Here is an 18,431-nt window from a genome sequence, read left to right on the forward strand (position 1 = left end):
GCTTGTCTACATATCATATATAAATAAAGTTATTACTGTAAATAAAACAGGTTTTTTTTTTCAATAAATAGATGAACTCCAGAGGGTTAATAAACACTATTGATGACTTTATTGTGCTCATGGATAGAGGTTAACGCCAGTGGAAAAATCGAGCGCACCCATCCAGGCTGTAGGGAAAGCGGCGGGGTTTAGGACCCGGCGGGAGGCGCGGTACAATAGAGCTGTTGTGCCGTGGTGGTGGACAGATTGCAACCCTGGAGATTCCCACTGTGCTGTGGGATACAAAATTCCCAAATTTAATCTATAGCTAGAACCTGAGCCCCTGTTTCTATAAGTACACGTTGGAAGTTTCGTCTGGACTGATATGAGGCCGGAGTAACGCGGACAGCAACGCGTGGACTGGAGGTAAGATGGGAGGACCGTGAACAATATGCTCGTGTGTTCAGTGTGCCAGGATTTGCCCTGGATGGTTTATCCAGGCCACGGGGCCTGCTCCTTTTCTCTCCTTTCTGCTTTTTGTATTTACTACATTCATGTTAGCGACTATTACGTGAACGTGTTTCCCTATAAGCCCCTGTTCCGTACGTTAAATAATGAGCCCAGTTGAGCTGTGTGAATGTTCCTCTTAATGGCTTTAGGAAGTGACATCTTTGTATGGTGGTGGCGCCCATGTTTGATTTCCACACAGCCTGCAGTGCAGCCCGCTATAGGCCTGACTGTGTGTGTGTGTGTTTGGCGCCAACAAGGCTCTCTGGGCAGGGCAGGCACTGGGCTGTTTACGGGGTTATGTTTCTTAAAGCACCCAGTCAACTTGTGGCACACTCTACTCACAGTGAGCACTCACACATGAGTACATTTAGGACAATGTGAGGAAATAAATGTAAACAAGGCGGAAACTGCAATTAGGTCATTGTTTCCTGTTACCCAGAAACCTCTGATCAGGGGATTCATGACTGTGATGTCATATCCTGCAGCCCCCACTAGCCCTATGTGCTTGTTTGGGAACAGCATTACATTATATCCAGTGGTGGATAAAGTGTTAAGACTCGGACTGTGAAGTTACTCCACTACAAGTAAAAGTCCTGCATTCAAAACTTACTCAAGCAAAAGTACAAATGTATCAGCATCAAACTGTACTAAAAGTATCAAAAGTAAAATTACTTGTTATGCAGAATGGACCCACTAAGATTATTTTATATATTCTAAATATATTATTACATTATTTGTATTTATGCATTTATGTTGTCCAGATAGAGCTCATTTTAACTACTTAATATACAGTTGTTTAATTTATAAATGTGTAATGGTATTTTTTCATGTTGAATCTGAAAAGTAACGCCGTCAGATAAATGTAGTGGAGTAAAAAGTACAATATTTGCCTTAAAATATAATGAAGTAGAAGTAAAAAGTTACATAAATGGAAATATTCAAGTAAAGTACAAGTACTTCTAAATTGTACTTAAGTACAGTACTTGAGTAAATGTACTTAGTTACTTTCCACCACTGATTACATATGTTCTCATTGTGCTGACCCCCTGCTCACTGAGTCTATTTCCTTCTAGCTGGAGGTATCTTCCCCCCCAAACTGTATGCAATCACATAAATTGCAGTGCTCTAGTGCTTTCTATATCCTGTCTCCAGTGACACTGTCTGTTAACTTTTCATGCATTTGTCCCACAACACTAGCCACAAACTACTCATTGGATAGATTAGACAGTTAAACGTCCCTCGCTCTGTTTGTCCATGTTTGCAGTCTGAAAAAAAAAAACGTCACACCCTAAACTCATAGTGCAACATCCAAGCTCCACTCAAGAAATATTTCTCGACTATCAAGTTTGTTGATTAGTTGATAAAACAGAGATTCTCCACAAAGAATCATGCAAAAGCACCACTTTGAATCATGTGTTTACCAGAGATGTGCTCATAAGTTTCTTGTAAATAGTCTTTCAGCATTAAAATTAAAAGTGAATCAACTAAAGAAATGTTAGTTGGCGAAGACCAAAGTGTCTGTTTAGTTGACAGTTTGACTAAGACCGAGCAGTCCTATAAAATGCTGAACAGAAACGCAAAAACGATGAGTACTAAAACAATATTGTGCATCTTATTGATTTAAAACAATACAAGAAAATAGTGAAAATTGCCCTTTCACCAGGCTGCTTGTTTTGTCTGACCAACAGATTAAAATATATTCAATTTATAATTACATAAACAAGAAAAAAACAAATGCACATGTCGTTTTCACTCTCAAATTAATCACAAATCAAAAGAGCTGCAAATATTTTTTTGTCAGTCACCTAATTCCTACTGTACTTTAATGACACAAAAACAAATAATAAAAAAAGTATAGCTTTTTTTAATAGAAATGATAACACTAAGTGGACCATGGAGACATGAGGAATAATATACATGAATCTAAATGTTAATTGTCAATAAAAGTTTATCCAGCTCTATATAACATCTCTGCATGGTATCATCAGTTCTTAAACAAACCAAACTTCACATTAGTTGTCATTAATCCTCTGTTTATTCATCAGTCTGAGCACTGAACACACAGAGTTTGCTGAGATGGAAGTACTCATGTCAGTAACAGATGACAGACGTTTTCATTAAGCTCTGCTGTGGAGGAGAACACTGTGGCGTGTTTGTGATTTTATCCTAAAGTGAAAGTAAAGCTGATCAAGTTGTGATATAAAACTTAAGTAGCGATTCATTGAAAGTCCCTGTGATCACACCAAGATTATTATAGTTTACGAAAACGAAACGAAAACAAAAACTAGCATTGAAAAAACATTTTTATCAACTGAAATAAAAAATAGTTAAAAAAAAAAGAAGATAACTAACTGAAGCTGTATTGTAAATATTAGTATAATAAAAATAGTATTGTAAAAACGAACTAAATTTATAGTGAAAATGTCCTTCGTTTTCATCTTTGTCAACTTTTTTCATACATGAACCTTTTTGATTGATTTATAATCAATTTCATCCATCTGATTTTACGAGTTAATAACCTTATTGGCTATAAAGGCAACAATTGTTGTGACCTTTTTGAATCTCGCACCCAACGAATTCCCCATTACAAAAAAACAAACTAAGCATTTAAAAAAATAAAAATAAAATAAAACTAATGAAAAATCCAAAACTATGATAACCTGTGATCACACTGAATTATATCAATAACCCTCATGTGAACTTTGTATCCAGTAACAAACTTCCATTTTCAACACACTTGGCATTAATGTCTTTTAGTTACACCATAGTACAGAGTGGGGTTGGCTCCACGCCCTCCACCCTCCTGCCCCTCCTGTCCTCATGGGGAATGCGAGGCATGTCCTGTCTGTTGAAACAGCGTACTGTATTTGGGGCTACTCCGGCTTTGAGTCCCTCAGTATTTTGAAACCTTTTAATCGCCCAGTGGTTCAGTAGGCTAAAGGCCCACACTGTGAACCTGTGGTGTCTGTCTGCTCTGCTTTCCTTCACTTTTACTGTCAGAATGTATAAATTAAATGCTGGAAAAAATTACCAAACACAGACCCAACTATGTGGAGTTACAATAAGTCTTTGTGACAGACATATTTTTCTCTTACACCATAATATTATTTGATGTTTATTTGAGATCTTTTGTACATGAATGCTTCTGCTCAATGTCTTTGAATGGTAGACACAGCTTTCCATGCTTCTCTTTGGTTCATTACTAATAGTAAAGCTTTGAAATATTATTGTGAGTAGGGCTGGGCGATATGGACCAAAAGTACCTCAAATCAAAGCTCCATAAAGTGCACATTTAAATAAAAAATATCTTAAATAAAAATAGCCAATGAATTTAAATAGGCCAATCTTTTTCTGAAATAAATATATTTATATGAGAAAAGAACAATGAACATTACAAAATAACTAAATATGACAAGACACAGAGGATCAGTCATTGGTCTACTTTTATATATAAGGCAATGCTAGGACTACTGCCGACCTATGTTTGTAACCTAATTGCTCAGAGAAATGCTGGTCCTTATTCTTTCCGTTCTCAAGATCTTGTGTTGCTTTCTCTTCCATATGCCCATACTGCATTGGGTAAAAGGGCTTTTGTCCTGCACCTTTTGCATGGAATAAATTAACAGAGTTAATATTATTTAGCGCTTTTAAATCTAAACTGAGGCTACGTTTACATGATGACGGTCTGAACAGAAGACGCAAAAGTGGCGTCGCGTCTTCACTTTTTATTCCGCGTTTAGACGAGCGTTTTCGGGAGGGAAATCTGCGTGCATACGGTGACGCAAAAGTGTGTGGGATTGTATGCATGCCAGGCGGCATCGCTTAAAGCGATAAGAGCATCTTTGGGTATGTGGAGGTTTTCACGCCACACATTTTCATCAGCTACTCCTTCCACAAAGTTCTTCACCATCCACTAGATCTCCCAGGTCTCGTCCAAAGCCGTCTGGCTCACCTCCGACCAGAGGTAGAGCATAATAGAGGTAATTCCAGATCCTTCTCTGTTCACTAATACTATCTGTACATATCCTGTACATTTGGTGGAAAGACTCCTGTAAGTTTATTAGAGCTGCCAGAGCAGCTTGAAGGTCCGACGCATGGAAATAATCCCACGTTTCTTTATTTCCCTGTACTGGAGCATGTATGTGACGTTAATGTGTACGTGACGTGAGCAGATCTGAGCAGAGTTTTGTGTCTTGGCAGTGTAGACGGACACGCTACGGAGGAGCGGATTCAACTTTTCCACTTTGGAGGGTGGTTTCAGATTTTTGCGTTTTTAAGCCCCAAAACCGCCGTCACCGTCTAAACGAAAGGCACTTCAGATAAAATATTTTGGGTTTTTTACCCGCAAGCGTCCTCGTGTAAATGGGGCCTGAGAATACTGGAGGATGATTCTATAACCTGTACGTGTTTTTTTTATAATAATCTGTTTGTAAATGTAATCATTTTTGCTTTTTTGTTTGTCCTTGGTTTGTGTTTTAATTGTGTAATTTTGTAACTGTTTTGTATTTGCTGCTGGTCTCCCTTGAAAAAGAGATTTTTAATCTCAATGGGATTTTCCTGGTTATAATAATAATAATAATAATAATAATTTTTTGTTTGCAGGCATTCAATTAAGTGGTCGAGGGTTTCTCAGAGGAATCTACTAGCATGCTGTTCGATTTGAAATTTATGGTGAGTAACTATCTCCTGTGTGCACACTGTGGGATGATATTTCAGTACATGCACATGCATGTTTCCATACAATCTTCAGTTCCCTAATTTGCATGTTCTCTCTTTCTCAGGATGTTACAGGATGAAACGTCTCAGGTCCTCAAGCAGCAGCGACAGTTCTGACAATGAGAGTGAGTCTTCTGTCTAAGGGATAACCTGGGCTATTTCATTTTCTGTGCCGCTCTTTTGTTCTCACCCTTTTTACTTTATTTAGGTCCCTCTACATCTTTCTGCTCCTCCAACAAGTATGGCAGCAAACCGGGAACCCCCGCCTCCAACCCGAAGAAACCGGCTGAAGTAAGTTTTCTGTCCTCTGTGCTGAGTGTTGTTAGATGTGAGGATCGGCTGTCTGACTGACTCCGTGCCACGATCTCTCCCGCAGGTGTTCAGAAAAGACCTGATCAGTGCCATGAAGCTGCCTGACTCACACCATGTGCCCCCAGAGGACTACTACCTGCTGGCAGACACGTGGAAGCAAGAGTGGGAGAAGGGAGTCCAGGTGCCGGCGAGTCCAGACACCATCCCAGAGGCATCAGTCAGGTAACGATGTCCGATTCCCAGAGGTTTGACTGAGGACAAAGCAGTCCAAGGCCCTGATTAGACGGACACACTACACTGCCTTTCTTGTTGGTTGTCGCGAGGCAGTCACAGAATCACATGTCCTTACCAAACCGCTGTTTTGCTGGGAGGTAAACACAGAAACACAAACCAGATCTGTAGGCTTCCTTCTCATTTTTAGCACACAAAATGGTCAGTCAGAGGACATTCGATCTCGCTGATTAATGGTGACAGCTTGTGCTTAAATACGACACTGAACGCGAGGAAACAGATTTGTGTGGGTGCATGAGACCCTCAGAAAGAGGAGAAATCATGAGAAGTAACATTAGCTGGTAAGGGAGCTTCGCCTGGATGATGCTCATTTCAAGGTTTATTTTAGGATTAGTTGGGACATGGGAAAACAAAAAGCATGACGTCAGGTGCTTTTCTGCTCCAAAAGCTTTCTCAACCTGAAGTGTTCATGGTGCTCATGCAAAAAACGCAAGTCGCATCCAGCAGAAAAATATGAGTCACGAAAGCAGCAAACAAAACACTTCACCCATTGAAAGTGATTAGAAAAATCTGCCGTTGGTTCTGTTACTACAGATTAGAGGTGTGAATCAGCCGTGGCCCCACGACACGATTTTATCCCGATACTTTAGTCATGATAAGATATTATTGGGGTTTTAAGCATTTTGCGATATGGTGAGTATTGCAAATACAATATATTGTGATTTAACTGTTTAACTGCATTTTGTGTCCACAAAATTAGATTCAATCAAGAATTGTTTTGTCAAAAAAGAGAAAATTCTTAGTTCTGAATTGGGAGGCAGCCATATATGTGAAGAGGAGACTTGTTGGAACCCAGAGAGCCTATTTTCATTGAGATAGCATGACGTCAGGTCCTTGACCGCTTTGAAAATCACCATAAAACATCAAAAAATAGCCTAACTTTGTAGCGTTGTTTTGAAAATTTCCCAACACGATATCCTGACGCACATGGTGCCTATAGATTCCTGAGATCATCTAGTTTCATAGGATATCATCTCCAGTATATTCCTAAAAGTCAGCCACACAAAATATCGCGATGCTATGCTGTATCGATTTTTTCCCCCCACCTCTACTACAGGTATTTGTTTTTATCCAGAAAACAAGCCTGGACCAAGATAAACCCGCTAACCTTTAGTTCTAACTGAGAGCCAATTTTTCAATCTGTTCAAAATGAGTGCAAACCTGAGTGGTACACGTTCCATGTTGTTGGGAAAAAGTTGTATTAGAGCTTTGCTGAGCTGACAGATTTGTGTCTTCTGTGTTCAGAGTTGTTGTGGAGAAGTCCAAAGAGGTGCTCTACATCCACCAGAGGAAGTACGTCCAGTGCTCGGGCCAGGAGTCAACAGAACCAGGTTATGTGAACATCAAAGAGCTGGCAGAGGCCATGTGTCGCTACGACCTGGACGACATGGACCTTCACTGGCTGCACGCACTCAACAGAGAGCTCGACCGCATGGGTAAGGAGCAGGATCAAGAGATAATCCACCATAAAATTGACATTGTGCTGTTTGGAGTCTACGAACACGGACATCTGTCTCCCTAAGCTGGAAATAAGAGCATTAAGATTGGGTCTGATGATATCCCAACACTCTGCTGGGGTTTCTCTGACCATGTGTGGTTTTGTCCTCGTTTGCCCGGCAGGAGAGGAGCCCATAGACGAGCTGACAATGGAGCGCACCATGGAGGCCCTGGAGAGCCAGTGCCATGACAACATGAATCATGCCATCGAGACGGTGGAAGGCCTGGGGATCGAATACGACGAGGACGTTATCTGTGATGTGTGCCGCTCCCCCGACAGTGAAGAAGGGAACGACATGGTGTTCTGTGACAAGTGCAACATCTGTGTGCACCAGGTAAACACCAGTAGGCTTACCATGATGTCAGGACTAGAAGTGTACTAGGTGTTTGGAAGGGAATTATTCTTTTATTAGAATGGATTTCTGAGAGAAATTTGGCTTTCAGCATTTGATTTTAAGATGAACATTTCTCATAAATGACAATGAATTCACCAGTCACACTAGAGGTGTGAATCAGCAGAGGCCCCACTATACAATTTTATCCTGATACTTGAGTCAAATTCTCAGTCTATTCATCTCACTTCAGTCTTTTTATTTCTCCACAATGAGAATCAAACCAAATTGACCAACACAGTATTCAGTCAAACTGAACTGAACTGATATCAAACATGTATGGAGGACAACAACTGCAGCATTTTCTCAAACTTTCCTCAACTTTATGCTTCACTGCTCTGAATGTTTTTAAATGAAACATAAAAAAGCCTAACTTTGCAGCGTTATTTCAACGACTTCCCGACACGATATCCTGACACAAGGTGCCTATAGATTCCTTAGATCTTCTAGTTTTTATGATTATCTCGAGTATATTGCTTAAACAAGCCCAGTGGCCGCCGGAACACTAAATATCGATACTTGGCAGCCATGAATCTATATAATATTGCCACGCAAAATATCACAATACTATGCGATATTGATTTTTTTTCCCCCCACCTCTACCAGTCACACTCTGACTTACTTCAAGCAGCACAGTCACTAACCTGCTTCCCTCCCTGCAGGCCTGTTACGGCATCGTCAAAGTGCCTGTTGGAAACTGGCTGTGCAGGACGTGTGTCCTCGGCATCGACCCGCAGTGCCTTCTGTGTCCTCAGAAGGGCGGTGCCATGAAGGCAACACGAGCAGGCACCAAGTGGGCACACGTAAGCTGCGCCCTGTGGATCCCAGAGGTAAACAAACAAACAAACAAACAAACACCAGCTCTTTGTATTGTTCAGCAGTGAGTGTTAGATCACCATGATGTGTGTTTTCCTCTCCTGCAAGGTGAGCATTGCTTGTCCCGAGAGGATGGAGCCCATCACCAAAGTGTCCCACATCCCACCCAGCCGCTGGTCTCTCATCTGCAGTCTGTGTAAGCTGAAGACAGGTGCATGTATTCAGGTGAGTGTTGATTGGTTTCAGTGTGCTTTTGTCCCAGAAATGTCCCGGGCAGCAGCAGCACTGGTTTAAAACAAAAAAGGCATGTTTTGTTTTAAACAACACTGGGCAACACTGCCAGTAGCAAAATGTACATTAAAAGAACACTACAGTGTTTTGGGAAATACACTCATTTGCTTTCTTCCAGAAAGTTAATTAAGGCTAATAACATACTCCATAAGAACAGAGAAATTGGTTCTCTCTCCCATGGCTGCAAGAACAGAATGAAACTTGTGTTGTGTCCAAGAACTATTGTTTGATTGGTCAGAAATTTGAATTTGAAACGAGATGTGTGCCTCAAAACGACTTCCTAGGTGTTCTGCCGTTTGAAAGTGTGAAATGTCTTGGCCAGAAATAACTTTTTTCTTGTTCTTGCCACCTCAAGAGCAAGAACAAATTTCTCTGTTTCTTGTGGAGTATGTAAAGGGCTTCAGATATGAGTGGCTGATCTTAATGAATCCCAGTGCATCTGCTCGGGAAAACATGGAAACTGATGTTTGTATGGCAGGTCTCTAAGACCGACAACAATTATTACAGCACTATTAATATTGTATTAATATAAGTGTCTTGGTCATTTTTCCTTGTTCAGATAACGTACATGTTTACACTGGTGCTGAGCGTAACAGTGTGAATCACAGCCAATAGCATGGAGTAGTAGAACTTGTGTGCATTCATTTGATCTCTGTCAAGATCTTAAAACTATGTTAAAATCGCTAAAGTTCGAAACGGATAAAAACTTGAACTAGATCGATCTTCCCAGAGTTTCTGACTTGAAACTCCAACTTGAACTAGAGTTCCATTGCATGTTCCCGTTTCAAATGTCGTTTTATTCCGAGTACAACACATTGGAGCCAGCAGCTAGTTAGCTGAGCTTAACTTAAAGACTGGAAACATAACTTTTTGTTTTAAGAAGTCTTCTGCATGATCTGCATGCTGGATCTGCACAATTAACACCACACAGTTTTTTGGGTTTTGTACAGATTAAACAAACCAAATGTATTAAAGCAGGGGAAGGCAACCTGCGGCTCCAGAGCCACATGTGGCTCTTCAGGCCATCTGCAGTGGCCCCCTGTGATTGTGACAAAAAATATATATATAAGAAATGAAACATTATTTACATTTTAATTTTCATTTATCATTGGTGCAGGCCAAAAGCAATTTGTACTCTTCAATTGTAAAAATGTAAAGCTTCTTTTTTTTTTTTTTTTTTACATATTAGTCAACTAAAATGTGCATCATAGCTCACAAAAATCTTAAAGAAGCCTCAGCCTATAAATTCTGCCAACTTAGTTTTGAGTTACCCTAGCTAGGCTAGCTTTCGCCCAAACTCCAAAATCATATTAATAAATGCTCATTTTGAGCAATTAAACATTTTTGTAGACTGATTTAGATTTAGTAGGCTATTTTATTTTCATTTAAAATAAGGTTTGCGGCTCGCTTCCGACAATTTTTCTCCTATTTTGGCCAACAACTGCTCTTTGGTTAGTAGAGATTGCCGACCACTGTATTAAAGTGTTGTTAATTCATGAGCTTTAGAGGCGTTCGGTTTTGTTACCTTTGCACGACCAGCCTAGCTGTTTCCCCGTTGTTTCCAGTCTTTGTGCAGAGCATCTCTAACTGAACTAGCTGTATTTAGCATATAGATGTAATAGAATTATCTTTTATCTTTTGGCAACGTTTAATAGCAAATAAATATATTTGCCCAATTGTAAACCTCTTCCTGAAAGGTGCTGTGTACATTCATCAGGGTGACAAATAAGCTCTATAAGTGTATCATTGTCCTACTTTTACTCTGTTTCACTAATAAGATATTTTCTGAGCACTACCATACAACCATCCTGACCGTAATCCAGTTTTGAAACAAATCATGTAAACGTAAATTGGTGGGGAAATTGGGCTTTTGTTCTGTAATCTTGTTCTTCACAGTAGTTGGGTTATAGTCCAGATAAAGACAATAACCTGTCCCTCTCCGCCTCACAGTGCTCAGTAAAGAACTGCACCACTCCTTTCCATGTGACGTGTGCCTTTGAGCACAGCCTGGAGATGAAGACCATCCTGGATGAAGGGGACGAAGTCAAATTCAAATCTTACTGCCTCAAGCACAGCAAGTCTAAAGCTGGGGAGGCTGGCCTGAGTCCAGCTCGCTCCAAACCCCCCGCCGAGGCAGAGAAGGTGGGCCAGCGGGCACAGAGACTGCAGGAGCTGGAGGAGGAGTTCTTCACTCTAATCCAGCAGGAGGAGCTGGCCCAGGCCCTCGGGCTCTCTGTGGGCCTGGTGGACTTCATTTATCAGTACTGGAAGCTGAAGAGGAAAGCGAACTTTAACAAAGCTCTGCTGCCCCCTAAAGCGGAGGAGGAGAACCTGGTGCTGCAGCCTCAGGAGGACAGCATCCACACACGCATGCGGATGTTCATGCACCTGCGGCAGGATTTAGAGAGGGTGGGTGCCTTTTTACACAGCAGTGTGGTAGCCTTTAGTGCTGCGACTTGGTAATTCAGCCTACAGAGCAGTGTGCTGCAGTTGTTAATCTATATGTATTCTTTTTATATTTTAACTGTTTTTTTTGTACAGGAAGGAGCTTGACAGTTTATGTGTGAGAATTCACATTTGGTATATTGTCCAATACGACTGTCTCACATGGTCTATTGTTCACATTACACACCAGTTGTGTGGCATAGACATAAATACAGAGAAACTCCTCTGTGACCCGTGATTAAAAAACGTTTTATTGAAATCTGTGAGGAGACTGAACAATATACATATAACATACATTGTCTAGTAAGTAAGGTAAGGTAAAACTTGAATGTCCCGAGGGGCAATTTGATTTACAGAAAGTACTATAAGAAAAAAGACATAAAGACAAGTGCAACATACACACAAGTGCAATAGTGCACACAAAATTGTTCCCAATTATCACTCGCTGTTAAATGTAGTAGGATTATATGAAGCATAACATCCTAACATCATTGCTTGTTAAGAGCAGCAATAGCAGTTATTCACCTTCGTAAGGTTTTATTTGTGTTTTCATGTTTTACTGCATGGAACTGAAGCTGAAATCAAACCTCTAGAAATCTATCTAAGAACACCAGGAGCAAAACTCTGCAGCAAGCCCTGGAGACAGGTGGATATATATATCTATATCTAACAGTGACTGATAATTGGGAACCGTGTTGTGTGCATTGCCCCTTGGGGACATTAAAGTTTTACCTTACTTACTGAGGGGAATGCAGGTATCCGGTATGTATTAGCTACATACACACTGTCCAGCAAACAGTACAGCAAAGAAAAGTGAAAATGCAATAGTTAAAGAGAGATTTTGATGAAAATTTGCTGCAGTCTGCAGGAGAACTGCTACTTGGGAAAATAATTAATTTTCAGCACAAGACAGTAACAGAAAACAAAAAGTGGCACACAGATGCGTCTTGAAAACAATGTTAATGTCTTAGTCCAGACATTAAGCCAAGGTAGAATTTGTGACAGGATTTCAAAAAATGCTGATTGGTTTCCTAAAGCCGGATGTGAAGAAATAAAAAGTGGTTTATTGTCAGGAAAGGCAAAGCGAAGCAGCAGACCTTTACATTGAAGAAGCTGAAAAATGATTTCCAAAATAGTTGTAGATTTAATTTCTGTTGATCATTAATCAACTCATTGTTTCAGCTCTTTTTTATATCCGTATTTAATTCAGATCCTCAGAAACTAGTTCATGCCTTTTGATAGACCTTTTTGTGTATTTGGTGTAGTCTAAGTTATGTGAAACAGCAATATTAGGCTCTCTTGGCTCTCTTTGGTGTTTGTGGGATCAAATAATATAATCGTCTGAGGGAAGCCCTGGTAAAGAGATTGTGTGTGCCGTTTGTTTTTGATTGATTTTGTTCTCCTCTTGCAGGTGAGGAACTTGTGTTACATGGTGAGTCGGCGGGAGAAGCTGAAGGTGTTGCAGAGCAAAGCCCAGGAGCAGATGTTCAATCTGCACGTGAAGCTCATGAACCAGGAGCTCTCTGCTGGTGAGCCATCTGCTGCGCTTTGTTTTAATTTTTAATTTCATAATGTGTGCCTGTTGTGAGAAAATAATTGCCAGGGTTCCCACAGATCTTTAAAAAGTTTTAAAAGGCTTTGAAGTCATCATTCTAAAAAAAAAAAAAAAAAAAAGGTCTTGTTTGTATTCAAATGTCTTAACCTCTTGATACAGAGAGCTCCTGTATCAAGTCATATTTCATGATGATCGATTTATAAAAGATAAGAGTGTTATACTGTTTTGAAAACATGAATCATTCAGCTTTCAGAATCTGTCAAGCAGTTGTATGTTGTCCAAACTCTGAATGTTGTCTTATTACTAATAACTTCTTCATTTTATCAGAGAATGTGGCTTGTGAAAAAGAGGTCAAATCAATCTTTCAAAAGTCGTGAAAATGCTAAAACATGGGAAGCAGGATTTTATATATCTTTTTCCTGACGTTGCATTGTAAAATCTCAAAATAATTGGTGACATAAATTATTTTTAATTTCCAGTTCTGTTCTACCTGTTATGTTTTGATAAATATTTGTGCATTATTATTATTATTATCATTATTATTATTATTATAACCTTTATTTAACCAGGAAAACCCCGTTGAGATTAAGAACCTCTTTTTCAAGGGAGACCTGGCCAAGATAGGCAGCAGCAAATACAAAACAGTAACAAAACTACACGGTTAAAACACAAACCAAGGACTAACAAAAAGCAAAAATTATTATACTTACAAACAGATTATGAAAAACACATAAATGTTATAGAGTCGTCCTCAAGTACTCTGAGTTTAGATTTAAAAGCGCTCAATGATATTAACTCTGTTAGTTTACAGTCATTCTGTAACTTATTGTTACTAATTATTGTCCCTAACCCTTAGCAGTTGACGTTGGCTCATGCTTTTTTTCCTTTTTTCCCTCTTATCCTGATTGGAGAAATTGGTCTTAAATCCAACTTGCCTTAAACTGTGTAGGAAGCCTGATTGAGTCCTATATTTCTCTTGCATTTTTGCCATTATTTTGTAGTGATGTTTGAATCATAGCTGAGACATATGTCTCTCTCTGTCCTCAGGTCTTCCTTCTTCGTCTCCAGCGGAGAGTTTGCTGTTTCGTCCTCCTCCCAGAATCACTCTGAAGCTGAAAATGCCCAAATCCTCAAGTCTCGGAAATGGAAATCCCAGCTCCAAATGTGGCAACGGGCCGCTGTGCCCGGACAATAGCGGCAATGTTACAGAACATGCAGGTGAAGGGCTGGGTCAGGGGAAGCCTCAGCTGCAGGGGCGTGGTCAGAGAGACGAGCGCTCCAACGGGCGTTTGTCCTCCTCGAGCCACTCCCGCAGCCAAACGCTTCCTGTTAAACCAACCGGCAAACCTTTAGCCCTGCACGCCGCGCTCCACGGCCACTCCTCCAACAGTAACGGCAAACTGGAGCAGGATCGGGCGTGTGTGGCGAAATCTAACGGCCTCTTAGAGAAGCTAGTGGCTCAGAAGGACAGCTCTTGCCAGACACCTAGTGACCAGGACGCTTCAAACCAGGCGCTGGACAAGAGCAGCTTTCGCAAGTCTGCCATGGAGCACTTTGGCAGGTCCTTCAAAGAGGCGACCATTAACTTGGTACGGACCACAGAGGACCTGCGGGCCTCTGACAAACTATCCCGAAAGGGCTCAGCCAAGGAGAGGCTATGGGCGAAACCCATGTCGGAACACAAAGTGAAAAGCGCCAGATCGTACCAGGACAGCGACGGATACTGTCCCGACCTGGAGCTCAGTGACTCAGAGCCAGAGGCCAAAGGGCGGCACAGGCGGCTTCAGCCAGACGCTCCGAGAAAAGGGCTCAGTCGTGGGAAACAGTCGCTGGGCTCCAGACACCCCATGCAGAGGTGACAGCCATTTGTTTACTCTGCTCACTGCCGCCGCCGCTCTCTCTCCTGACATTCCCAAGTGCCGGGCCGTCTCTGAGAACACGTCTCTCTGTCAGGGACCAGACCAAGACCCAGCGCTGATAGTGCTGTATACATAGTAGATCCAGATGCAGAAGATGCATGAAGGGTGTTGTCAAGAACCCAGTGTGGTTCTTAAAGAAACGTAGCCCTGTGTTAGTTTGAGAGGAACAAATCTGTCCGTGTCAGATTGTCATGCTCGCCTTTCATTGTGGCTCCAATTACATTTTGTTGTCAGCACAACTTTGTATCAAACACTCCTCGTTCACACAGGTTCAATTTGACTAAAACTGATGTACATAACATGTTCCAATTGGGATGTAAATAACGTTGAACAGAATCACACGTGTTCCACTTCCAAATTTAGATCAAACCTGTTGCAGAAATTCAAACTGACGCCCCCAGATGGGAACTTTAGAGTGAATTCTAGCATCTGCTGCACCTGTTTCTTGCACATTTTTTGTTAAAGTTAAGCTGACATGGTGACCTTTTTACATTTGTCAGAACAGAAATGCCTTTTGTGTGTAGGAAACTATTAGTACCTTTGGGTTGCAGGTTACAGTATCATGTCTATAGACAAAAGGATCAGGAAAAAGTTCAAGCTCTTGTCTTAAAAATGGGGGAAGATGTGTGTAAGAACTACAGGTGTCATGATTTCAATTATATATTAAAAAAAAGGACATTTTCAAACATTTTGATTCCATTTCAAATGTCGCAGGATGGGCCGGTATTTCTGTGGTACATTCCAAAAACAAAATGCAGTCATATCCGACTTGATGTTTCAGTTGTCGGAGCCTAAAACTAATAAACAAGACTTGATGGTCTAGCAGAGACTTCAGTGCTGAAAAGGTTTTAAATCGAAAGTGACCTTAAAATCAAAAGTCTCATGAAGTTTGTTCATTGTAATGCCTGGTTCAACTAAAGATACATTTGTTTAAGTAATAAGAGTTTAATTTAAGAGCTGATCTCTAGCCCTTCCCCATGGTTTTCTTGATAATAACCAAAATAATTTTCAGGATGGCCGTCAGATTGCCTTTATGACCGGCCTCAGGTCATCACATGATCAGCCTTCATTATCACACACTGAATGATATTCTGAACTCTGAATATTTGCAGTCTTTTCTGTTATTTGTGTCACTTTTTTTTATAATAAATGACCTGGAATAACTGGTTTACTAGTGCTGGACATTGTAAGGATTATTTTGTTACGGATGCCAAGTCAGTACTGTTAGTGATATGTTACTTTATATTGACTCATTTCTTTTTTCCTTTTTTTTACCACAAAAAAAGCTTTATTCCTTTTTTACTTTAATACGGCATCAGTGTTTATGGGTGTCTTAATAATAAAACATCAACAATTAACAAATCAGGATTTAAATAAGGATATCTGTTCATTGAATAAATAATCTGACCTTTCATTTGGTGTCAACTCTGTGTCCTTTTTAGCCCCAGTTTTCACTTTTAGTCAGTTATTCAAGTGTTATGTTGTCAGTATCTGACTTTGGTGAAAAAAAGAAGCGTAAGGCAAGATAATTTGTATAGCACCTTTCAACAACAGGGCAATTCAAAGTGCTTTACACAAAACATTAAAAGCATTTGTAAAATACATATATAAAATTACATTCAAATATGTGTTTTAAGACTGAAACAAGCAGATAAAATATTTGAGAAAAAAATTAAAACTACATTCAAATATAAAATTTTAAAATTGAAAATATCAAATGAATAGAAGTTATAGTGCAGTATTACTGAAAGGCAGTAGCAAACAGAAAAGTCTTCAGTCTTGATTTAAAAGAGTTGAGAGCTGCAGCAGACCTGCAGATTTCTGGGAGTTTGTTCCAGATATGTGGAGCATAAAAAGTGAACGCTGCCTCTCCATGTTTAGTACTGACTTGCAATAGTCGAGTGTGCTGAAGATATAAACGCATGGACGTTTGGAAGTTTTTCCAAAAAATATTTGACCACCCTTGTTTTCTTCATTGCATTTGATCATTTTAATGCCCGGTACAACAAAAGATAAATTAGTTTGGAGAAATATTATGATAAAAACTAAAATAACTCATAAGAGTTTAATTTAAGAGCTAATATGGAGTTATTTTTCACAGTTTTCTTGATGATTTTGGTTATTATTAAGAAAACCATGGAAAATGGCTAGATATCAGCATTAAAATGAACATTTTTTTCCCATGTCTGTATTCTTTAGATGCTAGTAGGCTGACTTCGTAACTGTTTAAATGTGGCTGTTGAAGTTCAGGTCTGAGTCCATGACTACACCAAAGTTTCTGGCTTGGTTTGCAGTTTTTAGCATAACCGTTTGTAGCTGGGTGCTAACCTTATAATCATTCTTCCTGTGCTCCAAAAACAATAATATCGTTTTCTTTCTTTAATTGGAGAAAATTTTGCGCAATCCAGTCGTTGATTGTAGCGATATTTAATTTGCTATATCATTCTCATTTTCCAGGAACTATGGCAGTGCAACATGGTGGACTGTGGGCAATATTATAAGGTCAAGGTCAAGGTCAAGGTCACGTTTATTTATAGAGCACTTTATATACAACCAAGGTTGACCAAAGTGCTTTACATAACTGAATCACAACAAAAAATCCAATGCAATACAAGATACATAATTGAATAACAATAAACTCACAAAATAAAAAAGACAATTTAATCTAATGATATATGACATGAGATGTGCAATCCAACACAACACACAGAAACAAACTTTCTTCTCACGCAGGTTCAAAGGCCTGGGAGAAAAAATGCGTCTTGAGAGAAGATTTAAAATTGTCCAGTGTCTTTGACGACCGGATATGCAGCGGTAAACTGTTCCACAGCTTCGGGGCAGCCACTGCAAAAGAGCGATCGCCTTTAGTTTTTAGCCTGCATTTAGGCACATCCAGGTAGGACTCATTTGCAGACCTCAGAGCTCTGGTCGGTCTGTGAATCTGTATCAGCTCGGTCAAATATGCTGGAGCCAATCCGTTTAAAATTTTAAAAACAAACATCAGGATTTTAAAATCTATTCTGAAACGGACAGGAAGCCAGTGTAGAGAGGCCAGAACTGGGGAGATGTGTTCCCGTTTCTTTGTGCCTGTTAAAAGACGCGCTGCAGCGTTCTGTACGAGTTGCAGGCGTCGCAAAGAGCGCTGGTCTAGACCTACATACAGCGAGTTGCAAAAATCCAGCTTTGTAGAGATAAAAGCATGAATAACCTTCTCCAGGTCACTAGGAGAGAGGTACGGTTTTACCTTGGCCAGAAGTCGCAGCTGGAAAAAGGCACTTCTGACCACATAGCCGATTTGTTTATCTAGTTTAAAATCACTGTCGAAATTAACACCAAGGCTCTTAATGACAGAGCACTTTTTTGAAACCAAGGAGGGGGGCAGAGCATCAGCACAGTCACTGTAATGTTTATGACGCCCAAACACAATGACCTCTGTCTTGCTGTCATTCAGATTTAGGAAGCTGAGGCTCATCCAAGTCTTGATGTCAGCTATGCAGTCCAGTAAAGAGTGTACAAGAAAAAAAAGAGTCTTTACAATTCATTTGTAAAGGAAGATAAATCTGAACATCATCAGCGTAACAATGAAAAGACACATTATGTTTGCGGAGAATGGAACCAAGGGGCAACATGTACAATGTGAACCGTAAAGGGCCTAGAATAGACCCTTGAGGCACCCCACAAGTAAGAGGGGTCACACTAGAAGAGAAA

The 18,431-nt window shown here is 40.1% G+C and overlaps 1 protein-coding gene across 1 annotated transcript; it reads left to right on the top strand.

Moving 5' to 3' along the window:
* Window positions 1-212: 212 nt before the first annotated feature.
* Window positions 213-16,137, top strand: jade3 (jade family PHD finger 3). The gene is made up of 12 exons (XM_059341472.1): window positions 213-405; window positions 5,092-5,160; window positions 5,271-5,330; window positions 5,414-5,496; window positions 5,582-5,739; window positions 7,054-7,244; window positions 7,429-7,640; window positions 8,360-8,527; window positions 8,622-8,738; window positions 10,755-11,213; window positions 12,661-12,778; window positions 13,852-16,137. Exons 3-12 carry the CDS (start codon window positions 5,282-5,284, stop codon window positions 14,661-14,663), a joined length of 2,367 nt encoding a protein of 788 aa, XP_059197455.1. The 5' UTR covers window positions 213-405; window positions 5,092-5,160; window positions 5,271-5,281; the 3' UTR covers window positions 14,664-16,137.
* Window positions 16,138-18,431: the final 2,294 nt, after the last annotated feature.

This window comes from Centropristis striata, chromosome 9, assembly GCF_030273125.1.
Source record: "Centropristis striata isolate RG_2023a ecotype Rhode Island chromosome 9, C.striata_1.0, whole genome shotgun sequence".
Taxonomy (NCBI): domain Eukaryota; kingdom Metazoa; phylum Chordata; class Actinopteri; order Perciformes; family Serranidae; genus Centropristis; species Centropristis striata.

Excerpts from the sequence above, each read along its gene's own strand:
- jade3 (XM_059341472.1), top strand. The coding sequence starts at position 5,282 with ATGAAACGTCTCAGGTCCTCAAGCAGCAGCGACAGTTCTGACAATGAG. Across the intron at positions 7,641-8,359 it reads GCAACATCTGTGTGCACCAG|GCCTGTTACGGCATCGTCAA; the intron begins GTAAACACCAGT and ends CCCTCCCTGCAG. Across the intron at positions 11,214-12,660 it reads TGCGGCAGGATTTAGAGAGG|GTGAGGAACTTGTGTTACAT; the intron begins GTGGGTGCCTTT and ends CTCCTCTTGCAG.